Source organism: Selaginella moellendorffii, unplaced genomic scaffold (genome assembly GCF_000143415.4).
Source record: "Selaginella moellendorffii unplaced genomic scaffold, v1.0 SELMOscaffold_6, whole genome shotgun sequence".
NCBI classification, from domain to species: Eukaryota; Viridiplantae; Streptophyta; class Lycopodiopsida; order Selaginellales; family Selaginellaceae; genus Selaginella; species Selaginella moellendorffii.
The window spans coordinates 3434497-3450734 of NW_003314267.1; the positions used below are offsets into that span (position 1 = coordinate 3434497).

The 16238-nt window shown below is 44.7% G+C and overlaps 7 protein-coding genes across 9 annotated transcripts; 4 read left to right on the forward strand and 3 right to left on the reverse strand.

The window, feature by feature from the left end:
* Positions 1 to 115: 115 nt before the first annotated feature.
* On the forward strand, positions 116 to 2173 carry LOC9652159. The gene is made up of 7 exons (XM_024670776.1): positions 116 to 658; positions 727 to 976; positions 1033 to 1198; positions 1256 to 1358; positions 1406 to 1534; positions 1600 to 1824; positions 1874 to 2173. Exons 1-7 carry the CDS (start codon positions 116 to 118, stop codon positions 2150 to 2152), a joined length of 1695 nt encoding a protein of 564 aa, XP_024526544.1. The 3' UTR covers positions 2153 to 2173.
* Positions 2174 to 2193: 20 nt separating this feature from the next.
* Positions 2194 to 2991, reverse strand: LOC9634973 (peptidyl-prolyl cis-trans isomerase FKBP15-1). 2 transcript variants are annotated; one of them, XM_024670217.1, is made up of 6 exons: positions 2912 to 2991; positions 2810 to 2856; positions 2678 to 2740; positions 2538 to 2628; positions 2379 to 2483; positions 2194 to 2311 (listed from the first exon to the last, which is right to left on the reverse strand). In XM_024670217.1, the coding sequence occupies exons 1-6, from the start codon at positions 2964 to 2966 to the stop codon at positions 2238 to 2240; spliced, it is 435 nt and encodes a 144-aa protein (XP_024525985.1). In that variant the 5' UTR covers positions 2967 to 2991; the 3' UTR covers positions 2194 to 2237. The 2 variants fall into 2 exon arrangements, with proteins under 2 accessions (XP_024525985.1, XP_002966067.2); XM_002966021.2 differs by having other exon boundaries at positions 2810 to 2859; positions 2912 to 2990.
* Positions 2989 to 4146, reverse strand: LOC9652160 (soluble inorganic pyrophosphatase 1). The gene is made up of 8 exons (XM_002966022.2): positions 4065 to 4146; positions 3937 to 3965; positions 3822 to 3887; positions 3653 to 3760; positions 3505 to 3570; positions 3325 to 3445; positions 3178 to 3259; positions 2989 to 3122 (listed from the first exon to the last, which is right to left on the reverse strand). Exons 1-8 carry the CDS (start codon positions 4111 to 4113, stop codon positions 3080 to 3082), a joined length of 564 nt encoding a protein of 187 aa, XP_002966068.1. The 5' UTR covers positions 4114 to 4146; the 3' UTR covers positions 2989 to 3079.
* A 23-nt stretch (positions 4147 to 4169) lies between these two features.
* LOC9652161 (RHOMBOID-like protein 2) lies at positions 4170 to 6444 on the reverse strand. Its single transcript, XM_002966023.2, has 6 exons — positions 5619 to 6444; positions 5317 to 5480; positions 5092 to 5255; positions 4713 to 4972; positions 4514 to 4643; positions 4170 to 4388 (listed from the first exon to the last, which is right to left on the reverse strand). Exons 1-6 carry the CDS (start codon positions 5915 to 5917, stop codon positions 4269 to 4271), a joined length of 1137 nt encoding a protein of 378 aa, XP_002966069.2. The 5' UTR covers positions 5918 to 6444; the 3' UTR covers positions 4170 to 4268.
* LOC9652162 lies at positions 6358 to 9121 on the forward strand. 2 transcript variants are annotated; one of them, XM_024670215.1, is made up of 14 exons: positions 6358 to 6471; positions 6539 to 6654; positions 6705 to 6866; positions 6931 to 7088; positions 7149 to 7217; positions 7266 to 7500; positions 7555 to 7721; positions 7780 to 7873; positions 7928 to 8050; positions 8105 to 8226; positions 8284 to 8415; positions 8473 to 8581; positions 8639 to 8754; positions 8813 to 9121. In XM_024670215.1, the coding sequence occupies exons 2-14, from the start codon at positions 6541 to 6543 to the stop codon at positions 9039 to 9041; spliced, it is 1830 nt and encodes a 609-aa protein (XP_024525983.1). In that variant the 5' UTR covers positions 6358 to 6471; positions 6539 to 6540; the 3' UTR covers positions 9042 to 9121. The 2 variants fall into 2 exon arrangements, with proteins under 2 accessions (XP_024525983.1, XP_002965696.2); XM_002965650.2 differs by lacking the exon at positions 7149 to 7217.
* On the forward strand, positions 9081 to 9753 carry LOC9634974 (10 kDa chaperonin, mitochondrial). Its single transcript, XM_002965651.2, has 3 exons — positions 9081 to 9234; positions 9295 to 9434; positions 9501 to 9753. Exons 1-3 carry the CDS (start codon positions 9121 to 9123, stop codon positions 9553 to 9555), a joined length of 309 nt encoding a protein of 102 aa, XP_002965697.2. The 5' UTR covers positions 9081 to 9120; the 3' UTR covers positions 9556 to 9753.
* A 2228-nt stretch (positions 9754 to 11981) lies between these two features.
* LOC112344999 (pentatricopeptide repeat-containing protein At4g02750-like) lies at positions 11982 to 13865 on the forward strand. The gene has a single exon (XM_024670777.1). It carries the CDS (start codon positions 11982 to 11984, stop codon positions 13863 to 13865), a length of 1884 nt encoding a protein of 627 aa, XP_024526545.1.
* The last annotated feature ends 2373 nt before the right edge of the window (positions 13866 to 16238 follow it).

The window sequence follows — 16238 nt, forward strand, 5'->3', positions numbered from 1 at the left end:
CTTTTAGTCTTGCAGTTACACAAAAATTTCAGCAGTATCGCGTATAAGCCAAGTAACACTTGTAACAGACTAAGAAATTTTCCACCAAAGGCTGGAAGTTTGGAAGCACAAAACCATGGCTGCTGCTGCTTCATCTTCCAGCCAAAGTAGTGGGATCTTCATCGTTTGCCTGTCGCTCAGCCTGCTTCTCATCGTTGGAGTGATCCAACTCGACAACGCGAATCAAAATGGTGAGCCGTCTGCAAAGCTCTCGCAGTTTCTCCTTCGTGGCAACTTGCCTTGCCAATCCGTGCAAGTATCATCCGTGTCCAAAACTTCGTCTCGCAACACCGAGCTCCCTGCGCACGACGAGACGAGCGAGAAGATTGAGTTGCTAATGGAGATCTGGAATTCTTCACCATACCTCAAGGAGGACGCCAAAGTTTCGGAGGAAGAGCTTTCTAGCATCACTCGGCCTCCTCACCTGGAGAATTGTAAAGCTCGTTACATGGAGTATACCAGGATGGACAGCCGGAGTGACGATGGAGAGCGTCCACACTGGAGTTTGTGGAAAGGCCTCTTGGGAGCTGAGCTCGGAAAGCACGTCCCCTACGAGGACGATGGAGAGGAGCTCCTCCTCAACAAAACAGCTCTGCTGCAAGGTCCATTTCCTCCCTGGGTGAGAATCCAGAGATCTAGAGTTAGAGGCTGGTTTTATAACTTAGATCCGGTTTGCAAACTGTCCAGATCGATGGAGGAGAGGAAGATAACTTACCATACACAAGACGCGTCCAGCGAGATCTGTGGTTGCATCAGCACCCGAAGAACTGCAGAGATTCATCTCTTAAGTTCTTGTACGTAGACTTCGCAAACATATCGACATGGGGTACCGGAGCACAGCTGAACGCCATCTCGGGAATGGTCGCAGTTGCTATGAACGAAAATAGAGTTCTGGTCCTGGAGTATTTCAACCGAGCCGATCACGAGGGCTGCAAAGGTACGCAAAAGCTTAGGAGAAAGAAAAAAAACAGTTAAACTTACCTTGGCACTTAGGATCTGGACACTCTCGTTGGACATGCTATTTCATTCCCGAGACATCAAAGGAATGTCGTGAGCGAGCGCTGGAGCTCGCTGCTTCGCAGGAAGCGAGAAAGAATAAAACTATCACCGACATGAGCAACTACTGGGGAGGGATAACATGGTTCGCACCCATTCCAGTGTAAGACCACAGAGAATCCATAATGCAACAGTGTGAAATCTTCTATCTTCCACACAGGATCTGGGGAAAGCCATGGGAGCATCTGCAAGCAACGAGCCAAGTGAATGGTGAGCTCACAGTTCATCACAACCAAATGCACATATGGTGGTGGCGTGCACAGGTAGTTGTGCTTTAAAACGAAAGTGAATATGAAGTGCTTGATATCAGGCCATCAGATATCTTACTCGATATCCAAGCGAGTACCTGTGCGTACTTCTCAACCGTGCTCGTCACGAAGCGTTTGGCCGTGCGGCTGCTGCGTTGGTCGTCGACACACTTCCCAAAGAGTGGCCAAAGGTCTGGAAACAATCAGAATAAGCTTGGTTTCAAGGAAATATAAGCATAGCTTTGATGCCTTACAGGTTGAAAGTTCGAGAAGAAATATCACCGCCATGGAGAAGCTTGTGTGGAGCAACCATATCCACAGGCCATGGGTTCCGAGGCCCCTGGTAAGTGTTCACGTTAGACAAGGCGACAAGGGCCGAGAAATGAAAATCTTCAGCTTCAAATCTTATATGGAGCTTGCTCATAACTTACGTGGTCGCTTTCCTAATGCCAAGCACATATGGCTTTCGACGGAGATGCAGGTACGAGAAAAAACTCCAGCTTGATCAATTCCAAATGAATCTCCCGCAGAACGTCGTAGACGAAAGTAAGAACTACACAAAGTGGAACTTCTACTACACGAACATTAGAAGACAAACCGGAAGCACGACGATGAAAGACTACGAAACCGGCCTGGGAAGATGGAACAGTAGCACCAATGCTTTTGTGAACCTGATGATGGCAGTGGATTGCGATTACTTCATAGGAGCGCTTGGATCCTCCTGGGGTTCCATCATCGACGGACTGCGAAGCACAGGTGGTAAAGCTCTTGCGGGGATAGTAAGCGTCAATCCTGGCCAGTTCTGGTAAGATCAGTACGAGCGAAAAAAAAAGCTCAAGAAAGAACAGACTGTTAAAACGGAAGGGCTTCATTGTCAAAATCAAGCACTACACCTCAGAGTTCATTTTTTTCATCACCCTTGCCATTAACTGACACGAGTTCGGTCTCAAAAATCAGTGTCGCACCACCTGAACATATGCAGAAGTTTTACATCAGAACAAAGAAAAAAAGAGAGTGGAAACCAAGGAGTTTTACCTGGAATCTTTGGTGGTTGTCCTTGATCCCCATAACCGAGCTTGGAGGGGATCTTAAGCTTTCTCTTCTCGCCGACGCACATTCCTAGAAGCCCTTGATCCCAGCCTTGACATCAAAGTAATATAAGTTCCAAGCTTTAGAACAAAACTAAGAACTCACCTTGAATCACTTGTCCCTGGCCTAAGGTAAAACCAATGGGATCGCCCCTGGTGTAGCTCGAATCGAAAACGGTCCCATCCGTGAGAGATCCCTGAAAACAACTCGTCCAGTGCGATAGAAAAATTGGACACATTTCCTACCTTGTAATGGACCTTCACTTCATCGCCTTTGTGAGCTCGAATTTCGCAAGTCGAAGGTTTGAACTGGCAGGAAATCTCTCATCAGTCCACAAGAAGAAAAAACGAAAAAAAAAGGAAGACCCGATCACATACCTTCACTCCGATCTGGAGCTCCTTCACATCACTGACTTTAGCGATCGCTGCTGGAAAGGGAGCCGAGAAGATCCAAGAGTGCTGGAACGAAAGAAACTTTACCTTGAGAAGCCAGCAGCGCTAGCGCCAACGCGAGAAATAAACTCGTAGACGCCATAGCCAACCCTAAGCGCGAGCTCTGGTTTTAGAGCTGGAATAACTTTGTTTGATTAACGCAAAGATAAACAATTATAATGAAGTGTGTGGCCTGTGCGAAGCTTCCATGGCTTCCTACTGGCGAAGGGTCTCCACGACGTAGGCCGCGTACAAATCCCTGGAAAACACGAGCATAGCTTTCAAAAGAAACAAGAGAAAAGAGAAATGCCTACATTGAGTTGCGCACAGCTTCTATGGCTTTCTCTGCGGGAAGGAAGTCTTCCACCTCTACTTGCTTATTCTCGTTCTTCTTGTCTGTCACTCGATCGTGAAATAGAACGGTAGAGAATCGAAAGAACCAAAGACGATGCAAAGGATACAATCCTCGAAGAACCTGCGAATCTCCGCTAGCCTGTGAGGCGGGAGCTGCTTGATGTCCGTGCAATGCTTGTACTCTGGATCATCAGCGCACACTGCTATGATCTTATCGTCCTTCTCCCCCTGATCAGATAGATGACACTCTTAGAAAAACGCTGAAAAGGATGTAAACATTTTGCTACCTGATCGATCATCGGCATGAGCCCGATGGCTTTGGCTCGGAGAAACGCTCCTGGAAGAACAGGCTCCTGTTCATGAAAAGTTCACTTGGCCGAGAGCGTTTACTAAGACAAAACCAGGGAAAAAAGAAAAAAAGAGATGGAAGCTCACTTGCATGATCACAAGAACGTCAAGCGGGTCATTGTCTTCACACAGCGTGCGTGGAACAAATCCATAGTTGTGTGGATAAACCACCGAGGAATAAAGGACTCGATCAACCTGGAAGAACGACCAAAGCATAACTGGAAAGTAGCGAAAGAAAAGATCAAACTATTCACACCTTGATCAATCCACTTTGCTTGTCGAGCTCATACTTGACTTTGCTGCCTTTGGCGATTTCCACGACCTGGAAAACCGATTCAAGCAATGCTACCAAACAAGAGGATGAAGCTCACGCAGTTAAAAACCGAGGGAGCTCCAGAACCTTGGGGTTTTGGGGCAAAATCCACGAAACAAGACGGTCGATCGCGTGAGAAGATCGCAAGAACAGCCTGAGAATCAAGAGAACACGAGACGAGCGTACCGATTTCGAGGTCGTGCCAGGGATGCGCCGCGACGAATCGGTCCGCCATCGCCAGCCAAAATATTTTGCTTGGCTTTGCGTCGACCTAAACGTATGGCGTGGATAAAAAAACAAATGTACTTTCTCAAACGAAAACGATTTTTTACAACGAATTTATTCTCCTCCCAAAGAATGGTGTTCTGGCTTTCTTTTTTTCTTTCACTTTTACCGGCAGCTTCTCGAGCAGTAAACATTATCACTCGTGGGAGAAGTGACTGAGGGCCATTCTCTCGATCGCGTTCTATCTTCACAAACCACCGTCAAGTAGCCTTTGTCAAAGTTATACTGCATCAATCGAAAATGTGTGAAAGTCAAAAGGAATCATACAAGAGAAACGACGAGCGCGGACGACGACGATTTCTAAGAGACGCGGAGAAAATAGAAAAACAAAAGGAGAGCGAAGAACATACCTCGCATTCAAACGTTTTGCTGCCATTACAATTCCAATGCGACGTAGGAACGCAGCTCAAGTAGTGACACCAGCTACATTTCTTGTTCACGTCAACTTCTTTGTACAAGAGAGCAATCGCGGTCGAGTACCTGGAGAAGATTGACAAGCACAGTTGAAGGATCACTCAAAAGAGCAAAAGATGGTAAGAGGAAACTCACCCGGCAACTAAGAGGAGCACGGCAACGATGAGAAGGACGATCTGATAGATCTTGTGTCTCGACTTGACAGGAGCACCGCCCGGCATCCCAGCGTGTCCTTGATGCCGGACCCATCCAAGTTGTGGTCTCATGAGCAGCACGAAGCCGAGCAGAAACCCGGAGACAAATCCTCCGATGTGTGCGAAGTTGTCGACGTGAGGCAAGATGCCCACCGCCAAGTTGATGCCGATGATGATGACCAATGTGATCAACGCGGCAATCTGCAAGCCAAAGCAACGAAAAAAAAAAAAGAATAGAAGCTTGTGTTAGTCGCAATACGTGCTTGGCAAGGGATCACCACCAAAGAGAGAAAACTTTGAAGCAAGCTATAAGAAGGTACCTTGTTGGAATAGATGGACCAGTTGGTGATGAGCTCCGAGACCATTGCTCCCAAAAGACCGAAGAGGGCTCCCGACGCTCCGACCGAGATACGGTCCTGGATGAACAACGCGGATAGGAGGCTGCCACCAAAACCAGATAGGAGATACAAAAGCCCGATCTTCACTGCAGAGAAAACAAGTTTGAGGCAAAGAGAAGAACTTTAGAAAGATTTTCGTCAACTTACCAAAGCCGAATTCCCTCTCCAGGCGAATGCCGATTAAGAGAAGGCATATCATGTTCGCGAGCAAGTGAAGCACACCGGCGTGTAACCACATGCAAGAGATTAGCCGCCACCCTTGATGTTTTTTCACCACCAGTGTCGAGTTCAATGCCCCCATTTTCTTCAATCTATAGAAGCAGCGATCGATCAGTGAAGAACACACACACCCACACACAAAGGAAGAATCATCCAAGCGAAGAAAAAAAAATCAAACGAACCAGGAAGGAAAGACAAAAAAAAAAGGAGAGAGAGAGAGAAGAACTTACGTTTCGGAGGATGGACCAAGAAGAGGATTGTCCCTGAGCGATTCGAAAGAGAGCCTCTTGAGGAAGGTGAGCCTGCAATTGAACGAGTTCTTGGGGCAATTGTTGACATACATGGTGACAATGAAGACGATGACATTGGCGACGACGAAAAGGGGGATGAGCCACGAAATCCTGGACGCGCGAGGCGGCATCTCCTCATACGAGCTGGAAGCCGGGACGGGATACACTGAGCGCCCCCGGTGGCTCGAGAATGACCCCTTTCTTTCGATGTCGAGAGGATGAGCCGCCTCCCTTTCCATCACTGCCGCTCCAAATCGATCGCCCGGCCCCGAATTAGATCACACTACCGAGCTGAAAATCACCTAGCGCGCGCGGTCAATCGCTCGCAGATCCCACCAATTCCAAAAACCTAGCTCGGAATGCCGCCATAGCTGCGAGGAACAAGTCTCCCATATCGGGACGGGAGTATTAGAGCTTGTGCTGAGTCAGCAAACAACACGGTGTGACGCATCATCCACGCGTCGTGCCACGTCGGCTCCTAACTAGAGGAAGAAAAATTTGATCGTTTGATTGATCAAGAGGGTGGAGCTCGCGCTCGCGCCCGCGGCGGGGATGGCGATGGCGCTCCTCCTGCCCTAGCGCCTCCAGCCTCGCATGCGCAACGGAACGCTTCGATTTCTTCACGGCATTTGCTGCGATCGCCACGATTCTCCTTGAGGCAGCGCTGGAGGGCGTCCGTGTCGCAGATTACCTTGTTTCTTGGCGCCGCCGATGCTGCTGGCGCTCGCGCTGACACTGCCGCTGCGCCATCTCGATCCGCCATAGCTGATTCTAGGTCTTCTTGCAAGAACCGGTAGAATATGTGGAAATTCGCTTTTCTTGACTTGGCTGATCGATTTGCTACCTGCATTCTTGCGCAGGAATGGAAGAGCTTCTGGCGAAAATCCGTGAAGCAGAGGCTTTGGCACTGCGGCTGAAAGAGAGCGAGCTCAAGAAGAAGATCAAGAAGCCACCTCCTCCAACTACAAAGGAAAAGGTATGGTGTTTCCCTTTTGTGGAGATTTTGCATGCAATGTGAGAGTGTAGGAGGAGTTTCCGGAGCACGGAGACTGGCTTGACGCTTTCCGGAGAAACCTTGGAGCTTTGGATCGCCGCTTGGTTGTTCTGAGCCTCTTTGATGGAATCGGCGGCACTTGGGCTGCTTTGGATCGTCTCGAAGTTCGGTACAAGGGATATAGCTCTGAGATTGTAGGCGCTGCTTTCTTCCTTCGCGTGCTTATGTTCTAACGCTGGGCTCTCTTTGCATTTCCAGAATCCTTACGCTGCGCGCGTTCTCAAAGCCAAGTTTCCAAACGTTACACACCTGGGAGATGTAAAGGACATTCGACGAGGAGACATTGAGGAAGAGATTGATCTCGTTGTTGGTGGTTTCCCTTGTCAAGACTTGACCTCTATGGGCAAAAGGGATGGGTAAGTTCGAAAGCATTGTTTGCATTTTCACTGCGACTCGCTGCTAACATGAGAGCGCAGGCTGCATGGCTTTCGCAGCCGTCTATTTTTCGATATGCTCCGTATACTGCATCTCTTTCGGCCCCGATGGTGTGAGCCTTTCCTCTTACCACCTTTTTAAGCAGTGTTCCTTTTCAGGTTCTTGGTGGAGAATGTGGCCTCCATGACATGGATAGACCGAGAAGAAATATCCAAGTATCTCAACTGTCTTCCTATTGAGATCGACTCCCAGGATCTAACAGCCAGCAAGCGCAAGCGTCTGTATTGGACAAACATCCCGCATCCAGAGAAGCTGCCTGACGTGAGAAATCACGCATCCAACCTTTTGCAACATGCTCTTGACGACGCGACGGCTCTGGAAGAAAAGATCGGGGTATCTTTCTACTTTTGTCTTCTCGTTGCGTGCTAACTTTCAGCACTTGCCCAGTGTGTCATGACGTGTAACTATTACGTGGGAGGATTTGGACAACTACAACGTGTCTTTGACCGCAAAGATAAGGTGCTGAGATATGTCACCGTAACAGAACTAGAGAAGGTAATGGGGTTCCCTGCTGGACACACTGACATCGATTTTGGTAATCTGGACGACTTCGTGTAAGTTTCTTTTGTTTTATCTTATTTTAGACTGATGACAAAAGATATGAATTCGTAGGCCGTTCGCACCCGAGCAAACTCCTAAAAGGAAATGCAAGCTTGATGACAAGGCTAAAACCATTCGGTGGAATCTAATTGGCAATAGTTTTTCTGTTAAGTGTCCTTGCAGGATTTGTGGCATTTCTAATCTGTTCTTCTCACTGTAGGTTACAGTAATTTCTTACATGCTCAGTCCACTCATGCTACCTTCGACTTGGGAAGCCCATGTAATCTACAACTTCTCTCCAAAATTCAGAGAGAGCGAGTGCGCCGTACTCGAGACGGGGGAGGTACGACAAGCGGGAAATGCCGTCTTTAGTTCTCATAATGTCTACGTTTGGCAGCTTTGGGCACTTTATAACACCAGGTCACAACCAAGCTGGTACGCAGTTATTCTATCCAGGAGTGGAGATCGCTTCGACACATTGCAGTCCAAGAAAAAGAAGAAAGGGCTGCAAATTCACGTGTAAGTGTTTAAAGCTCTGTTTGGCGTTACGCAACGATCTTTCCTGGTTTTCTATAGATGCTTCCTGGAGCTGGACACTGGCTTTCTTGCTGCAAACGACGACCAATGGAGCCCCCTCCGCGGAACCGGACAATACAACAGGATTGACAAAGCTGATCTTCAGACATCCTGGGTCACATTTTCTCACAGGTCAATAACTCCTACTGCTGGTTTTAGAAGCCTGCGACAAGTTTGTTTTTCCTTTAGAATGACCACCTTCAAGAAGCTCGGAGATAGCTACTTCATCTACCCTGGAGAGAATGAAGTCTGGGCAGTTTTTGATCGCGATTCAAGCCGGCCTACGCTGTACTATGTGGTACGCTTTTTTTTTTACTTTCACGTTATTCATTGCTCATAGAGTTGATTTGAGCAGCTTGTTTTAACCACGGAGATTGACTGGAACTTGGTAACGAGGACCCCATCGGGGGTAGAAGGATTTGCGTCTCGCTGTAGACTTTTGCAGCAGACAAGTGCCTCAGACATTTTCAGGTTGCTATGTTCTTCTTTCTCTGTTTTCTTTTCACTCAAACGTGAGCTTCTCCCGCAGACTCACTGACACGGAAGTGGCATTCAAGGATCTGGCACAGTTTTGTTTCAAGGTGCCATACTACTTCAAAGGCGAGGGGAGCGTCTTTAAGCTGGAGCTGAGCAAAACCGGCAAGTATCTCAATCACAAGGTTGGGAGAAAGAGGAGGAGGAAGAAAGGGGGCAGCGACGGCGAGGAAGAAGATGAGAGCGAGTCGGACGAGATGGAAGAGCAAGAACAAGGCTCGTAATCACAAGGAAGTCGTACGGAAAGAAAATATCTTTGTACGCTAAAACCCCCCTAAACCCTACACTCCAAAATCCTTGGCTATGGCGTCTATCGCGTCGAGGTTCACGCCGCTGCTGGATCGAGTGCTCGTCGAGAAGCTCGTGCCGCCTGCCAAATCCGTGGGCGGCGTTCTTCTCCCGGAGACGCAGAAGCACGTAAGTAGTTGATCGATCGATCGTTGGCGCGTTTCTAGGGTTTGAGCGTTGCTTTGGCAGATCAATGGCGGGACTGTGGTCGCGGTAGGCCAGGGCGTGTACAACTCCGACGGCGAGATCGTGCCAAATCTCTGCAAAGTGGGCGACAAGGTTTTGCTCCCGGATTGGGGCGGTGTGGAGATCAAGCTCGAGGACAAATCGTAAGAGTTTGCTTTTGTGTTTTCTCTTGCTCTCCTTCGCTCATCTCGTTTTGTCGATCGATCCAGGTACGAGGTCTTCCGCGACAAGAGCATCCTCGCGATTATGAGCGACTTTGAGTAGGATAGAAGACGATTTTGGTGGTACCACTCAAAGGTTTTGTTTCATCATTTTTTTTCTCTTCTCGCATCGATCTAGCATCCTCTCACTCTTCTAGATCATGGTAGCAACTAGGATAATTCTCTTCCTCTACTATGGCTAGAAGAGGTGAGAGAGGTTGCATAGATGTCAGACAATACAGTGTAAGGAGATCCATTCCCAGCCACTGTAGCTCCTCGATCGGCATCGTAGTGGACGCATTGAGCAGCGCCCCCCACGCCACTGGATCCGGCACGAAAGGCATGGAATGCGAGGAAGGGCTATTGACGCCATAGAATATCATGCTACTTTTTACTGATGCTTACGTTTCCTTGACGAAGTTTCTCACAACTACCGTCTAATCGAAGCTCACGTAATCCTGAGAGCGTTTCCTTGACGAAGTTTCTCACAATCTCACGTAATCCGAGATGATTGTTATACAGGAGATAATCCTTAGAGCTGTCTAGAAACTAGAAAGTTTGGAAAATTAGAAAGAACGGCTAGTGCTGGCGTCTTTGCACTTGGAGTAATCCGCTAGCTGTGGGGTAAGCTCGGGCAAGACTGTTGGGGGAGGTGTGGAGAGATCAAGCGGGCTTGCAGGATTTTCGAGGGGGTCCATAGCAGGCCAAGAGAAACTCCTACCCAGGTTTTGAAGAGTGATTGTTGACTTGTTTGTATCATTTTTCATATGTAACTAACATATTTTGTTTCTGAAGATAGTTTAAATTATGCTATTGGAACTCTTCAAGGTCAATATAACACTATTGTTCAAATTGTTTCATTTTCACATACTCTATTATACAAAATGATTGTAATTTCAGGACACAATGTAATAGATACAAAAACGTATAATCACCAGAATTGTTTAAGATGTATTTATAAATGAATATTGAGCATTTTATCTGATTGAATTTTTTTATATTAAGGTTATTCCAATAATTATCAATCCTCTTTAGTATTATTAAGCATATATATATATATATATATATATATATATATATATATATATATATATATATATATATATATATATATATATATATATATATATATATATATATATATATAGATAGATAGATAGATAGATAGATAGATAGATAAGATAAGCATATATAATCTAGATATCAATTATTACGAGATTTTTTTGGATGAAAATATTTATACCAAATTTAGCAATAACATTAGTGACTTTAAGAAAGTTGTGTTTTAAAGGGAGTTTTATTTTGTATTTTCACGTATAAGACATGCCATAGTCCAAGAATTTAATCTATTGGTTTTTATGGTTAGTTAGGGGCATTTCACAAAATACTTATCACTAACATTACTGCTTGATCTAGAGTTCTTGTTAATAGTACTAAAGTAAGTCACATTGGAGAGATGATAGTTTTTTATATTACAAGTTGTGATTGAGTATTTTTATCCTGAGATCATTCTCACCAGCTTATTAAGCTTTCCTGGGAGAATGATAAGGACATCTTAAATAATATTCAAGTAACTATTTTAAACATGAGTTCCTGGAGCAGTTGAGTTGAGAATCTGGCCACCCTGTCATTATGTAAAACAGAGTAGCCTTTCCTTATCTCATCCTGGTATTTAGGAAGCAACAAAAATCTTCAATCTGTGTCATAAACTTGCACATGGAATTATCGACTTCAATGGTGCTCACTTGCTCCACAAGCCACAGTGTGCCACTTCTGGAACTTGGCACAGTGCTACTCTATTCCAGCCTCAACAGCTTGTTTAATTGCAAGTTCCTTTGCTCATTTCAAGTTAGTTCTATAGTAGTTCTGGAAACTCCTCATTCTGGGTCACTACAGTGCCTTCTTCAAGCTTAATTCAAAGCTAAGAATCATGACAAGGCCCTTCACCTGTTGAGACCCTTACCAATTGGACATTCGCAGCTGTTGGATTAAACAATTTTATATCTAAGAACACTCCACCCACATGGGCCACCCAGGGTCATTATTGGGGGTAATATGCAACTAGCCTCCATCTTAAGTAATAATCTTTTCAGAAACTTGATGTCCATACTTGGCATATTGGCAACAATCATATTCTTTTTGAGATCAATTGGACCCAACCTAATCCAACATACTAGGTGCTAAAGCACACACTAAGTAACAAAAACATAAGAAGGTGATATGCAAAAAATGAGAAAGATAAAGTTCAAGAAAAAAAACAATTAACAGCAGATTAAGATTTTTAAACTGTTAAGAAACAAATCACAACCATTAATAACTATAATATATTGATGAACCCTAAAACATAAAAAAATGTTTATAGAAGAAGTCGCAGCCGTTTTGAGGGACTGCTCCAGTTGCCGAGATTTGCATCTTGGCCGGCAAATTCACTCCCAAATCCATGCCAGCCACTACAAGAGCGATCGATACCTTGCTAATCTCCTCATAGAGATGTATGGAAAGTGTGGGAGCGTACAAGATGCCCGAGCTGTCTTTGATGATCTCGCTAGCCCCAATTCCCATTCTTGGGCATTGCTCATTTGTGCAATTGCCAACAATGGGCATCTTGATCATGCTGAGATGGTTCTTGATTCTATACCCGAGACCAATGTCGTAGCCTGGAATTCACTTCTTACTGCATTTTCCAACCACAGCCATTTTGACGAGGTGGAGCGCTTCTTTTCTAGAATGCCAGTGAGGGATACTGTTTCATGGAACGCAATGTTGGTAGCAATTGCCAGAACTGGGCATATGATAAAAGTCAAAGATTTCTTTCAAAAAATTCCTAATCCCAACACTGTTTCATGGAACATTCTCCTTCAAGCCCATCTTGATAATCAAGAGCTATCCATACAAGAGGTTGAAAAATTCTTCTTTGAAGTCTTTCCTAACAAGGACGTTATTTCCTGGACAACTATGCTAACGGCATATGCCCGCTCTGGGTATCTTGAGAAGGCCAAAGAAACCTTTGACCGCTTAATGCCACGTTGCAACCTGGTGACGTGGAACTCTCTCCTGCAAGGTTTTGCAGATGCGTGCCACGTGGATGAGGCAAAGCGTCTGTTTGACCAGATGCCTCTGCGAGACATTGTCTCCTGGACAGCTATGCTTACGGCATATGCCTCTTCCGGGCATCTTGAAGATGCCAAGCGTGTGTTTGAGAACATCCCTGCACGGAATGTAGTGACGTGGAACGCAATGCTCCAATCGTACGTCCACGCCAGGCGCCTGGAATCTGTCAAGTGCATATTCGACTCCATGTTGGAGCGGAACATTGTGACGTGGACGACCATGCTCGTGGGATATGCCTGGGATGGCCAGGTGGACAGTGCCACGTTGCTCTTCTTCACAAGAATGCCAGAGTGGCACATTGTGTCATCGACCGCAATGGTGACGCTATATGCCCAAAACGGGTATCTGGAGGATTCCAAGTGCGTGTTTGATTCTATGCCTGAGCACAATGTGGTGTGTTGCACAGCACTTATGCTTGGATATGCCCAGTCTGGGTATATTCAAGAAGCAAAGAAAATATTCGACAGAATGCCAAACCACGACCTCATCTCGTGGAATGTTTTAGTGGCCGCTTATGCCCAAAACGGGTATATGCAAGACGCATCAACTTTGTCCACTCTAATGCCCGCCAAAGACACGTCGAGCTGGAACGGGATGATGGGGGCTCTCATAGGCACCATGAATCTTCACGATGCCAATAGCATCTTTGCGGAGATCCCAGACAAGGACAAGTTCTCGTGGAACATCGCCATAACCGGGTGTGTGAGGAACGGTCGCGTGAGTGCCGCGAGAGTCCTTTTCGAGAGGATGAGCGAGTGGGATCTAGTCTCGTGGAACAACTTGATCGCGGCGTATGCCCACTATGGGCATAGCATCGACGCCATCGAGCTCTTCCAGAGAATGGAGTTCCATGGCGAGAGCCCCGATGAGATCTCGCTCGTGAGCGTTCTTACCGCGTGTAGCCGCGGGGGGCTGCTCGAGAGGGGCCATTCTTACTTCCTCTCGATGAAGGAGAGGCAGCTGCGATCTTGCAGAGATCACTACTGCTGCATGGTGGATTGTCTCGGTCGATCGGGCCACTTGGGCAGTGCGGAGGAGTTGATCCATTCCATGCCTTTCATGCCGGATCCAGTGGCGTGGGGCGCACTGCTCAATGCGTGTCGCCTCCACTGCGATGTCGATCGAGGAGCTAGAGTGGCAGAAAACATTCCCGGGAATGGAGCTCCTTACACTCTATTGTCTGAGATCTATGCAACCTCTCACATCTCTTCTCGTAGAGAGTTCTTGCCTTTCCACCAACGAGGAAAACGCAGTGATTTGTAGCAGCTTCTCGGAGTCGGCCAACGATCTCGGTGGCCAGCGCTTCTTCGAATCCTCGAGCCTGCGATGGAGAGGGCTGCACGGCCTGGTAAAGGACGCCACTTCTACGTCGCGCGCGATACCATCGAGCATGGAGTCCCAAAATCCGTCCAGCTCGTGCGCGCCGGATTCATTCTGGCCGTCAAGGAAGAACACGCCTTCCCTGAACCCAGAATACTTTGTTCCTCTTCTAGGAATCTTGGAGATAGCTGACGATTCAGTTCGCATTGGAAATTTCTCCATCAGGAGGTAGATTTTGTAAGCCTAGCATCCGATTGAAGAGTCTTTCTTCGATTGTTTCTCTCTCTTTTCTTCCATTGGAAACAGTTAATCCTTCTTTTCTCAAGGAAGAAATTTGGTTCTTATTTCTTTTTTTAGTTCTCTATCCCATATTTCTGGAGATACAAGCTTTTGTAAGCCAAGCTTTTTCCTCTGATTCGTACGCCATAAAAGAGCAGGGAAGCATATATGTTTCGTGCCAAGCAAGAGAGATCCTTACAAAGGACCAGTGACCAAAGGCTTCTCCAATATCCAATCTTTGTCACTATCAAACAACTCGCCCATATCTCATATGTTTAAACAATATACCAAGTGATTAATGTTTTGTTACTACATTTGGGTAACAATGGGAGGATTTCGAAATGAACTAGTTATTTCTCTGCCACAGCACTTTCAGCCTTCCATCAGCTTCCCCCTTCCATTTTCCCACAAAATCTGTAAGTCCATTGCCATTGCTTGATGGAAACTGGTATGATATTTAACATAAAATATGGTTGGCTATTCTAGGATATCTTACAGTTGTTCATTTCGATTATTTTTGTGTTTATAATTATAATAATGTTTAAGATTTTTTAATCTTTTAAATTTACTAGTCTAGGACTAAAGACCTTTTGGATAGAGCAAGTGAAAGGAACAGGTTAAAGTAAATTTTGAAGCAATTTTAAATTCACAACATAAAGTAAATTTTTGGGATATTAGGTGGTTGACAATCTAAAAGGTAGGGTACTAATTATGTCTTTCGTCTAACAAAATAGTTTTTATGGTGATTTAAGAAAACAGGCCTATTTGTGGGGAAGCTCTTAGTGCACACCCTAACTCTGGATTGCGCTTCTACACAACCATGTGTGTTCTTTGAAGGAGAGAGTTGAGCAATCTTGTAAAATAAGAATAAGAAAAATGCTATTTCTAGCTTTTTTTTAACACAAAGAAAATTATTATATCATTTTATAGGAATTAAATTAACCAATATCAGCTAAATTATTAAGTTTATTTTAAAAGCTTAAGCTAGTTTTTGCAAAGTTTCTTTTGTAATTTTGTAAAGTGGTCTAGATTTTATTTGTGCTTTGATTTTAAAAGCCTTAACTATGAGTCAAAATTTCCATGATTCCTAGAAGTATTAATAAGAGATATTATCCATTGTTATCCAACTCTCTCTTGCTTAACTTACTTTTAATCCAATCCCTATTGTGAGAACATACTGTGACCATTGTTGTCCAAGTCATACAAGTCTCTAGTGTCAAACATCTCCACTCATGACAACCACTTTGTCTGAGTATATATAGACTGTACATAGATAGACCACCCAAGAGCTTGCAGTGATTGTTTAGAAAAACTAAAACCATGCTTCTTTAAGGCTTGGTATATTTATGGAGGATTTTGGTTGAGAGTCACCATATAGAAGGTGATGCAATTGAAAGCAAGCATATCATATTTTCTTTCTAAGTCAAGGAAAAACCACAAGTATTTGGTTATCTGATGTTTAACATTCTTTGCAAATTCCTCAAAAGCATAGTGGGAATGGAGCCTAGGAACAGTTGACTTTATTGATAACAGATCCCTCTGAACAAAATGTCTAAATATTCAAGTGATCTGATATATTGGAAAAGAACAACTTAGAGGCATCACTCATCATTTGTAACAAAAGGCTCTATTTCATTCTTGATGTCTATTGTTGCTAATTGAGCATATATAGGAGTAGGACTTACACTTAGCTATGCTAGCACCAAGGCAAGGCTGCCACACTAAGCTTACAATATCCTTATTCAACAATGAGTATTAGATACATGTGATTTAATATATATTTACTCTTCCTCTCTTTATAGTCTCTTTAGTTCTTAGTAAAATGACATTTAACTCTAAATATCTTAAAATCCTTAATAGATTGATAAATAATTTGCTACACAATGCATGTAGTAATGTTTGGTTTGCTTAATAGTAATGTTAATCTTACTTATAATCCAATTGATCAAATAAAAGTTTATAATTATAAACATGTTTATAATTTATAAACACAAGATTAATCTTATTGCATATCAACTACTAGAATAAAAAAGAATA

Bases quoted from the DNA above. Each gene is read 5' to 3' on its own strand.
- LOC9634974 (XM_002965651.2), top strand. From the start codon at position 9,121: ATGGCGTCTATCGCGTCGAGGTTCACGCCGCTGCTGGATCGAGTGCTC. The intron at 9,235-9,294 runs GTAAGTAGTTGA...TTGCTTTGGCAG, and splicing joins TCCCGGAGACGCAGAAGCAC to ATCAATGGCGGGACTGTGGT. The intron at 9,435-9,500 runs GTAAGAGTTTGC...CGATCGATCCAG, and splicing joins ATCAAGCTCGAGGACAAATC to GTACGAGGTCTTCCGCGACA.
- LOC9652162 (XM_024670215.1), top strand. From the start codon at position 6,541: ATGGAAGAGCTTCTGGCGAAAATCCGTGAAGCAGAGGCTTTGGCACTG. The intron at 6,867-6,930 runs GTAGGCGCTGCT...TTGCATTTCCAG, and splicing joins AGGGATATAGCTCTGAGATT to AATCCTTACGCTGCGCGCGT. The intron at 8,227-8,283 runs GTAAGTGTTTAA...GGTTTTCTATAG, and splicing joins AAAGGGCTGCAAATTCACGT to ATGCTTCCTGGAGCTGGACA.
- LOC9634973 (XM_002966021.2), bottom strand. From the start codon at position 2,966: ATGGCGTCTACGAGTTTATTTCTCGCGTTGGCGCTAGCGCTGCTGGCT. The intron at 2,860-2,911 runs GTAAAGTTTCTT...CTCCCTTTCCAG, and splicing joins AGCGCTGCTGGCTTCTCAAG to CAGCGATCGCTAAAGTCAGT. The intron at 2,629-2,677 runs GTAGGAAATGTG...AGTTGTTTTCAG, and splicing joins AAGTGAAGGTCCATTACAAG to GGATCTCTCACGGATGGGAC.
- LOC9652161 (XM_002966023.2), bottom strand. From the start codon at position 5,917: ATGGAAAGGGAGGCGGCTCATCCTCTCGACATCGAAAGAAAGGGGTCA. The intron at 5,256-5,316 runs GTAAGTTGACGA...TTTTCTCTGCAG, and splicing joins GGAGAGGGAATTCGGCTTTG to TGAAGATCGGGCTTTTGTAT. The intron at 4,973-5,091 runs GTACCTTCTTAT...TTTGGCTTGCAG, and splicing joins GGTCCATCTATTCCAACAAG to ATTGCCGCGTTGATCACATT.
- LOC112344999 (XM_024670777.1), top strand. From the start codon at position 11,982: ATGTATGGAAAGTGTGGGAGCGTACAAGATGCCCGAGCTGTCTTTGAT.
- LOC9652160 (XM_002966022.2), bottom strand. From the start codon at position 4,113: ATGGCGGACCGATTCGTCGCGGCGCATCCCTGGCACGACCTCGAAATC. The intron at 3,761-3,821 runs GTGTGAATAGTT...TCGTTCTTCCAG, and splicing joins AGCAAAGTGGATTGATCAAG to GTTGATCGAGTCCTTTATTC. The intron at 3,446-3,504 runs GTAGCAAAATGT...CTATCTGATCAG, and splicing joins TCATGCCGATGATCGATCAG to GGGGAGAAGGACGATAAGAT.
- LOC9652159 (XM_024670776.1), top strand. From the start codon at position 116: ATGGCTGCTGCTGCTTCATCTTCCAGCCAAAGTAGTGGGATCTTCATC. The intron at 1,199-1,255 runs GTAAGACCACAG...TCTTCCACACAG, and splicing joins TGGTTCGCACCCATTCCAGT to GATCTGGGGAAAGCCATGGG. The intron at 1,825-1,873 runs GTACGAGAAAAA...AATCTCCCGCAG, and splicing joins GGCTTTCGACGGAGATGCAG to AACGTCGTAGACGAAAGTAA.